Source organism: Salvia miltiorrhiza, chromosome 3 (assembly GCF_028751815.1).
Source record: "Salvia miltiorrhiza cultivar Shanhuang (shh) chromosome 3, IMPLAD_Smil_shh, whole genome shotgun sequence".
NCBI classification, from domain to species: Eukaryota; Viridiplantae; Streptophyta; class Magnoliopsida; order Lamiales; family Lamiaceae; genus Salvia; species Salvia miltiorrhiza.
Genome location: NC_080389.1, coordinates 5,302,869 through 5,312,807, shown reverse-complemented (window position 1 = coordinate 5,312,807; position 9,939 = coordinate 5,302,869). Strand labels below are relative to the sequence as shown.

The 9,939-nt window shown below is 36.7% G+C and overlaps 2 protein-coding genes across 2 annotated transcripts; both read left to right on the top strand.

The window, feature by feature from the left end:
- Positions 1 to 517: 517 nt before the first annotated feature.
- On the top strand, positions 518 to 4,643 carry LOC131017170 (disease resistance protein RPM1-like). Its single transcript, XM_057945902.1, has 4 exons — positions 518 to 646; positions 1,641 to 2,109; positions 2,606 to 3,188; positions 3,388 to 4,643. The coding sequence occupies exons 3-4, from the start codon at positions 2,953 to 2,955 to the stop codon at positions 3,599 to 3,601; spliced, it is 450 nt and encodes a 149-aa protein (XP_057801885.1). The 5' UTR covers positions 518 to 646; positions 1,641 to 2,109; positions 2,606 to 2,952; the 3' UTR covers positions 3,602 to 4,643.
- On the top strand, positions 3,512 to 4,643 carry LOC131017171 (putative late blight resistance protein homolog R1B-13). The gene is made up of 2 exons (XM_057945903.1): positions 3,512 to 4,279; positions 4,360 to 4,643. Exon 1 carries the CDS (start codon positions 3,652 to 3,654, stop codon positions 4,276 to 4,278), a length of 627 nt encoding a protein of 208 aa, XP_057801886.1. The 5' UTR covers positions 3,512 to 3,651; the 3' UTR covers position 4,279; positions 4,360 to 4,643.
- Positions 4,644 to 9,939: the final 5,296 nt, after the last annotated feature.

Below are 9,939 nucleotides of genomic sequence, written 5' to 3'. Positions count from 1 at the left end.
TTTGAGATCTTCAAATCTTCCTTCTCAAAACAGTGAAAATAAGAGATGGCTTACGCAGTTCTGCTTTCACTAACCCAAACAATCACCCAAATCCTGAGGCACGACGACCACCCCATCTCCGTCAACGGCAAACAACAGATGGAAAAGCTCCGCGAACAAGCCATCCACCTCCAAGGATTCCTCAAAATGTTCCCCAAGGAATCCCTGAGTTTGGAAACAAGAATCAGAGACACCGCGAATCAAGCAGAAGACGTGATGGAGCATTTCATGTACGAGCACACCCGGTCGAGCCTCAAAGCGAAGAGATTGGAAGAGGTCGGACGAGCCGTGAGGCGTACGGAGGATATCGAGTATGATTTCCGCGAGCTGGAATATGTGACGAACGAGAAATCCATCGCCGAACAGGCAGGCCATCGAGAAAGAAGCCGGAGGCCGTCCAGCGACGCAGCCTCTGGCGGCCAGCTCGGCGCCGAAGCCAGCGCCGGTCATCGACACCGTCACCATCGGCCTCGAGAAGAAAGTGGAGGATATAAAAGGGTTGCTCTGCAAGGGGCAACGAACGCCAGGTCATCCCGATCACGGGGATGGGGGGCATTGGGAAGACCACGCTCGCCAGGGTGCTTTACAACCATGACGAGGTGACAAGGTGAATCTACCAATAATTTGACTCCATAAATTGCAAACCAAATTTCGCATACAATAAATGGATTGGAATGAGATCCAGTGGAGTATATTTTATGTCTCACTTTATGTTCCACTTTGAATTTTATTTAGTTTCTTATGTATATTTTCTTCAATTTAAGCTTTATATGCTTTAGTTTAATTTTGTGAATATTAACTAGGGTTTATTCGTCAATATAGGGTATATAATTATTTTTTATCATTTAATTTTATTTTTATTAGCTAATAATAGGTTGATAAATTCAAAGTCATGGTATATACTTTTAAAAAAAAATTTTTTGAAATAAAACTTCAATATAATTCATAGTATTATAATAAATTTTATTTTTATAAAAAATATTTTAAAATAATAGATATAAGCATGAGACACAGTGACACATATAAGATTGTGGGACACTGGACATGCAGCGACATTGTGGTCATCCATAAATTATTTAAATTGATATTTTTTGATTTATTTAATTATTTTCTTGAAATAAAAATAGGATTTAGTTTTTTTATTGTATTTTCTACATTATACTCCCTCCGGCCACTTCACTTGGCCTATTTTCCTTTTCGGGTCGTCCCACTTGACTTGGCCTATTTATTTTTTAGTAATAAATTTTCACTACAAAAGACACGAGCCTACATACTTTACTTTACGCTACAATCTTACTCTTCTTGATAATCGTGCAAAAAAGAACTAGGCCAAGTAAAGTGGGACGGTGGAAGTACTTATTTTTTTAATTTTTTTTGCATTTTTATTTCATTTTTTAATAAAAAAAAAAAGTTACAAAAAAATAACTGCAACGTATAGATTACAATGAAATAACCAAACTTTATTTTCATTTTAAAAAATAAGTTACAAAATTAATATTTTTTCAATTTTAAATAATTTGTGGATGATCACAATGTGGCTGTTTAGCATCACTCTTGGTCAAAACTATCTGATTATGCTCATGCTTTGTCATGTTTTGTAGGGCGTTTCCGCTTCGCGCTTGGATTGCTGTGTCACAGAATTACAAACCTGAAAACATCTTTGCGGATCTGCTGTTTTCGTTGAAAATAAAAACACGAAAGCACTTGTGCAAGATGGCGACACAACGGAAGACAAACTCCACAAGATCTTGACGACAATGAAGTACCTTATTGTATTGGATGATCTGTGGAGTGAGAAGGCTTGGGACGACATCAAGAAAGTATTTGGCAACCCTCGTAAGCGTGATGGAAGTCGAATCGTGATAACCACAAGGAATGAGAAAGTGGCCTCTCATGCCGACTCTACGAGCCGTCTTCAGAAGATGGATCTCATGGATGAGGCCAATAGTTGGGCTCTGCTCAAGCACAAGGTGTTTCCAAAAGAAGAGTTCCCATCCGATTTGGAGGCCATCGGAAAGGATGTTTCCAAGAACTGTGGAGGATTGCCCCTTGCAATTGTGCTTATTGCAGGTATTTTTATGCTTCCTACTTTCCTTTCTCCTATCCTATGGTGACTTGAATAGCCATTCTTAATTACATGAGTTCAAAATAGACTGAATGGATTAATTAAATATATTATGAATTGAGACTGATATATTGAAACATTTATATTATACTCCTTTCGTCCACAAAGATTGTGTGTTTATTACTATTTTCGTCCGTCCACAAAGATTGTGTGTTTTCCCATTCACACTCAATATTTATAAAATACGCACCCTTTAACACTAAAATCACATCTTCCAATTTTTTTATTAAAACTTGTGCCCTCCACTCTCCAGCACACACTCTTTGTGGACGGAGGGAGTAGAAAAAAATTAAATACTATTGTAGCCAATAAAACATGAAAAATGAAATGAATTTTTGTAAATTAAAAATAAAATTATATGCACTTCTTTTTCTTTTCGCCTCAACCCCAAGTTCTCTTGGTCTTACAATTGAGCTGCCCTTCGTTGTCTTGTTGTCGCAGGTATCTTGTTCAACGTGGACAAGACTCGGACTGGGGGAGGAAATTGCGAAAGACGTCCGTGCTGCTGTTGAAGGAAAAGAGGAGTTCGGGAAGAGAATCTCCTTGAGTTACACCCACTTGCCTCTTAATTTGAGGCCTTCTTTCTTATACATGGGTGGTTTCCCAGAAGATCACGAGATTCGAATCTCCAAGCTATATGAAGCTGGATAGCTGAAGGATTCGTTAAAAATGAAGTGGAGGCTGAAGAGTATCTGAACAATCTTGTGACGAGGAATCTGCCAACCGTCACCACCAGCAAGTCCGACGGAAAATTTAAAAGCTGCAATGTCCATGATCTGGTGCGTGACATGAGCAAAAGGAATGCTCTAGATGAGAACTACGAGCGGCGGCTGAGCATCGCTCATCGTGATCTAACGCGCCTGGCTAGATCTTACGCCTCAACAATCCGTACTGTTTTGAGCTTCCAGCCCAATGAGAGCTCATTGAGCGGCCTGCGAAAGTTCAAGCTGTTGAGGGTGTTGGATGTGGTGGATACCGATGCCTACTCGCTCCCGGCTCCCGTGTTTGAGCTCTTTCATCTGAGGTACTATCGTTGATATGTCTTGAATCTCAGTACTATATATATATGGTTTTGAGATTAGTAATCTGTAACCTAACCGCATAATAAAATCTATTCTCCTCTCTGTCCGTGGATGTAACCAATTTGGTGAACCACGTAAATCTGTGTCTTCTTTACATTTTCTGTTTGTTTATTGCTCTGTAATCCTATTCTGTCACAACAGGTACCTAGCCTTCGGCTGCCCCATGGAGGTGCCGTATGCCATATCCAGGCTTCAGAACCTTCGTGCTCTGATCATCCGTCCCAGCAAGAGGCTGAGGCACCACTCAACGGATGAGGTGTATCTACCTCTGGAGATCTGGACGCTGCCGCTTCTGAAGCATCTTGTCTCCTTTTTGATCTTCTACCAAATCCAGAAGAAGCAGCTTCTGCTCTAAAAGAGCTGGCGACGCTGATTGTGGTGAAGAAGCTGATATGTACAGAAGAGATGATGAAGATGATTTCCAATGTGAAGAAGCTGGGAATCACTTATTTTGGAGATAGATACAAAGAAGACTATCAGCTCCAGAATCTTGTTCTTCTGCAGAATCTTGAGAAGCTGACATTAATTGTGAACAAAGAGTCTCCTCTTGATCAGCAGAAAGCTAAGCCTGTTTTCCCAAAGACGTTGAGAAAGTTAACCTTGAGCGGCTGGCGATTCCCCTGGAGATATATGAAAGCTGTTGCCTCTCTGCCCCATCTTCAAGTGCTCAAATTGAAAGATCATGCCTGCGAAGGCGACAAGTGGGACATTGATGAAAAGATCGACGGCGAAGAGAGTGATGAAGAGAGTGATGGAGAGGCAGATGTGTTTCCTGAACTCGAATATTTGCTAATTGAAGAATCTGATTTAAAGGTGTGCGTGATGAAAAAAGGCAACTTCCCAAAACTGAAGCGCCTAGTGTTCAATGATTGTGATAAGCTGAGTAAGATTCCAGATGACGTTGGAAATATAGCAACACTTGGGCTGATTGAGGTTGATCGTGACAACACTTCTCTTGTGGCTTGTGTCCAAGGGATCCGCGAGAAACAGAAAAAGGAATATGACAGGACACTAAAGATTCGTGAATTATAAGGTTAGCCGATTCTGCTAGTTGAGTTCATTTAGTTGATAATGAGCCAAATTTGGATGATTTTTTTTTGTTCTACCTTTCAGGGCTGTTAAGGAAGTATTGGGATAATTAAGCTTGATTTGATGATCCAGATTTGAAATCAAGTGTTCTGGAGAAGCATCACCCTTTGTGTTTTATTTACTAAACTTTGATTTACTTATCTGTTTTTGAAAACCCTGTTTATTCAGTATCTTATTTATGTATTTCTTGATTCGGATGCGTATTTTAGTAGACAAAAAGCTTGTTCTACAAACTCTGAAAAGTTCCATTGTAATCTGCAGACATGCGTTGGATTAATTAAGTTACATGGAGCACAACTTTGTTATTATTATGTTGAGTTTTCACGTTTACTTAATTGCTATGTTATATACTTCCACCGTCCACGAAACATATCTCTAATGGTAGTGGATGCAAATTTTAAGAAAAATAAGTTGTGTATTTGATGAGTAGAGAAGGGTTTCTAAAAATTATAGAAAATTATGATTAGTAGGATGATAGTTAATGGGGTTGTTTACCAAAATAAATTAGAAAGATGTTTCGTGGACGGGAAGGAGTGTTACAAATATAATTTCTAGTCTTCGTTGTGGTTGTCGAATCTCTAGACGACTTATGCAAATGAAGATTATTGCAATGACCTATGTGAAGATACAGAACCGATCACCTACCCACCGTAAGCAGGCATAATGTGCCCACTACTGATGTGATAATCTTAATTAGAGTAAGATAATTTTAATTAGAGTAAGATATGTTAATTTTCTTTCCAAATTAAAATTATCACATCAGTGGTGAACACATTATGTTTGTCCACGGTGGGTAGGTGATCGGTTCTGTGTGAAGATATTTTAGAGAGGTCTGACAGTTATTGATGTTCTAATGTGTTTGTGAATGTTGGCAAAACATAAATATGATATTGAGATGTGATGTCTTAATAAGTTTGTGTGACTATCTATTGGAACAGAATCCACTCTACATTTGTATATACTTGGGAAATGTAAAGAATTCAAGTTTAATTCGAAGATTAATTGTTGAGAAAAGTGCCTCCATCGTACGTTCTATGCTCGGAAGCTCAGCTGAGAAAGCTCGAAAGCATTCAATTTCTTAAAGATTAAGTTTGGTGTAGCCACCACATCTTAAACTGAAGAGGTTAATCACTAACTAAGAAAACGATATAACTAAAATAACAAATAGCAAACAAAATAAATCAATAATAAAACAGATTCAGTTTCAAATAAATCCACACTAGTCACTATTTTAATCATAGACGCAAAGATAAATCAATTCCCATGGACCAACTAGTTATACCGTATCATAGACGCAAAGATAAATCAATTCCCATGAACCAACCACTTATACCGTGAATGCAGCGAACGTACCACAATTCTACTTACTTTCGATAGTTAGCTGTAGACGCCATACCTAACTATTTCCCTTATCAAAACACAACCTAGTTGTAGACGTCAGATCTAGATTTAATGTTTCAATAGCATTAAGGTGGAGGAACCCAATTTAGACAAATTATCCAAAAACACAAGTAATAATTTGTCTACCAATTTATTCTCTACTAACGATACGATAGCTTTGTCACTAATTGACACTAATCTGAATTAACCTAAGATAATCAAGCTCAAAAAAAATAGATTAAAGCACTCTGCTCAGGGGACAAATCAAAATCTAATTAAATCAATTAACAAAAATTAGGTCTCACAGATTTTGAACTAGTACTGTTTCATTATTCTCACCGAATCAAGAAATTTAGTTGCTCATGCGAATGAAATAAACACAATGAAAAAACATAAGTAACAATTGAATGACGAAATAAATAAAATTGTTACAAGAAACTGAAGAACAAATCTTGGAAACTCAAAATAAGTCTAAACTAGGAAAAGAAAATAAAACCAAGAAAGAAAACTTCTACTGCCACCCCCAATGCGCTACTGCCCGTCCCAAACTCCAGCCGCCAAGATCAACCTCCAAAGTCAAACTTGCCTCTAATCTCCTAACACCTAATCGTCTTCTAATGGCCAAGGAAATATAAAACAACGTCTTCCTAATTTCTAATGGTCCACGGCCTTAAATCTAATGGTTAGACAAATAACTAATTTAAATATAAGCCCAACAACTAATGTTTCGTCACTCATGTGCCTTAATATTTAAATAACAATAATCTTCAAATTTTGCATCAAAAATCTCTTCCTTTCCATCATTCTTCTATTCGACTCCAACCACATCAAATTCTTCAATTGTTACATTAAAAATTACCTAATTGTGTATATTAAATTCCATTAAAACACAAATAATTCAAGAATATGAACAACTAAAATACACATCAGGATAATAAAAATAAAAATAGGAGACACATATTTTGATTTCTGAAACAATCATGTTTATTTTATTTTTTTACTTATTGTGTAATTTAAATGATATTTTATCTGTCCACAAAAGAACTTCCTAGAAGAGAGTGACACGAGTTTTAAGAAAAAAATTGTTAAATGTATTGAGAGTGGAGAAAATATTGTTGAGTGTATTGGGAATGGTGAACAAAAAAAATGTGTTTTAATTAGTATTGAAAGTGATGAAAATGTGAAAAGTAAGGGTAAATGAGATGACTATATGTGGTGGGATATAGTTCAAAAATAGGTAGTAAGTTACTTTGTGGATGTCTCAAAAATGAAAAGTTTGAAGTTATTTTGTGAACGGAAGGAATATTATAATTATGTTAACAATATTTTTTATTTGATTTAATTTTTTTTTACTGAAAACAAAATTTGAATTAATATAAGCTCCCTTTCCCTTTCAATAAAATAAAAAAACAAAATTTGAATTCCCTGCATTGAAAGTTTGGCTCGGCTACGATTTATATTCTAATAAAAATTAATTCCCACTATCATGGCTAAACAAAACCATGCGGATAGTTTATTAATTATTACTAATAAAAATTAATTGTCAGTATCATGGCAAAACAAAACCATATGGATAGTTTATTAATTATTACTTGACTTCACCACCACTAGCAGTCCGTAGGTCATGTGATACAATATTAATTGGCAAGTTGGTGTTTGTTTATTTACATAAAACAATGTTGATGTCACATACTTTTTTTAATCGAAATCATATAATACTTCGAAATTACAAAATTGCACCTTAGCACTTGATTTTTTTTTAATACAATCATTCGTTGATAGCCAGGCTATCCAAACATAAAATGTCAAACGTTCGGTAGAACGTCTATCCATATATTACATAAAATGAAAGCAAATATCTTTGCACATTCAGATGTATGAAGCATCCACTTAATTAATAATTAGGGTTCATAAATCCTCAATCAAAAGTTATTAATTTTAGTGTCAATATATAAAAGTATCCACTTTCATATTGTAAAATTAAAATCTAGCCTATGAAATAAAAACATAAAATTTTAGCCAGTTTTTGCGTGAAAAGACTAAAATGCCCCTCCTTAAATATTTGCAATTTCTCTTCTCTGTCATTAGCACTCTCTTCTCTCTTCTCTCTCTCTCTCTCGGCGATTCACCGGCTTCTCTTCTCTCTCTCTCTCGGCGATTCACCGCCAGATTTCCGCCCATTCCTTCACCGCCATTCACCTCCGTGAAGACTATGGTTATTTGCGCCCCGCCGCCGCCTTCGTCTTCATCGTCGTCCGCAACAGAGTTGGCGATTCCGGCGGCGTGGTGGTCGCAACACCACCGCTGGCGAAGATCTCCCATTTTCTCTCTCTGGCGGACAGATCGAAGTTGCACCGATCTGTTGGACGGATAGCAAGCCCCTCCCCAGCCGAAGTGCCTCTATGGCAAGGAGGGCGGCGGCGGACGAGGGTACGGCGGCGTGGTGGCCGCAGCACCACCGCTGGCGAAGCTAGATCTAGCTCCTCCGCCTTGGTCTCTCTTCACCCTCTGCCGCGAAAGCGCCGCCGCCCCCAGCCTCGTCGCCTTTGCCATCTTCTGCTTCACCCCCCACCGCGAAGCGCCGCCGCCCAGGCCTCGTCGTCTCTGCCCCGGCCTCGTCGCCTCCGCCATCTCCGACGTCAGGTAGGGGCGGCGCTCCTTCGGCTTCTTCTTCTCCTCCCTTTCACGGTACAACATCGACTGCAATTCTCTTCGTTTTGAGCCATTGCCGAGTAATTTTGGGGATTTTTCAGGCAAAAAAAACCCTAGTTCCATATCTGAGTAATTTTGGGAATTTTTTTTAATTCCTTGAAAAAAAGTTTAGATCTGATACGTCTGTGAATGATTTTCGTTCTAAGATCTGTTGATTCGGAGATTGAATGTTGAGATTGTTGATTCGAAGGAATTGTTGTATTTTAATTGTAGATTGAATTGATTTGAATAATATTTTGTTGTATTTTTATTGTTGATTTAGAGGAATTGATGTATTTTGATGGTAGATTGAGTTGTTGTATTTTGGTGTTGTACAGCAATTTGATTGAGCTGTATAATTATTTTTTTAATATTCTTAAATTCACAACCAAATTTATGAATTCACAATTTAATGTTCTTGAATTCACGACCATATTTATGAATTCACAACTAGATTTAAGAATTCACAACTAGATTTAAGAATTCACAATCAGGTCGATGAATTCACAACTTAATGTTCTTGAATTCACAACTAGCTCGATGAATTCACAACTTAATATTCTTGAATTTACAACCAAATCTATAAATTCACAATCAAAATAAATTACAGTTTTAATTGTGAATTCAAACTTTAAAAACTCAAATTCACAACTACTTTATTAACAATCAAAATAAATTCTAATTGTGAATTAAATTCAGGTTGTGAATTCGACTGATTGTGAATTCACAACCAACATAAATCTGGTTGTGAATTAAATTTTGGTTGTGAATTCGTTTGTTGTGAATTCACAACCAAAAAATTCTAGTTGTGAATTAATTTTTTGTTGTGAATTCGACTGGTTGTGAATTAAAATTTGGCTGTGAATTCGACTAGTTGTGAATTCACAAACAAAAAATTCTGGTTGTGAATTCGACTGGTTGTGAATTCTCAATTCACAACCAGTGTGAATTCACAACCAAAAAATTTTGGTTGTGAATTCACACTGGTTGTGAATTGCGGGATTTTTTAAAGGGGTGATGTAAAGTGGCCATTTTTTTAATTTTTAATGTGGAAGGGTATTTTGGTAACAGTGGCCATTTTTTATGTTTTTATTTCATAGGCTAGATTTTAATTTTACAATATGAAAGTGGCCATTTTCAAAATCCACTCTTAATTTTAAATAAAATTATTAATTACAATTAAAATGGCTGCATCAGAGTGTACCCCCAAAATAATATAGAGGATTTGATCCAGCCTAAATAATTATATGATGGAGTGGATGGCACGAATTTTAACAAATAAAATGAAGATATGTATAGTGTAAAAAACGATCCACTAAAATTGAGTGGAGAAAGGAATTCATTAAAATAGATGTTTTAAATAGTTGAGTTTTTTTGTAAACATTAGGTGCATGTGAATTGAGTTTAAATTACAAGGGATAGTTTCCAAAAAATAAAGCATGCAATCTTTGTGACGGACGAAACAGTAAAAAATCACTACTACAAAAATACACATACATAACACTGCATACATAACGGTTTTTTTAAAAAACC

Coding starts and splice junctions, on each gene's coding strand:
- LOC131017170 (XM_057945902.1), top strand. CDS start 2,953: ATGAGCAAAAGGAATGCTCTAGATGAGAACTACGAGCGGCGGCTGAGC. Junction 3,189..3,387: donor TTTGAGCTCTTTCATCTGAG/GTACTATCGTTG, acceptor CTGTCACAACAG/GTACCTAGCCTTCGGCTGCC.
- LOC131017171 (XM_057945903.1), top strand. CDS start 3,652: ATGATGAAGATGATTTCCAATGTGAAGAAGCTGGGAATCACTTATTTT.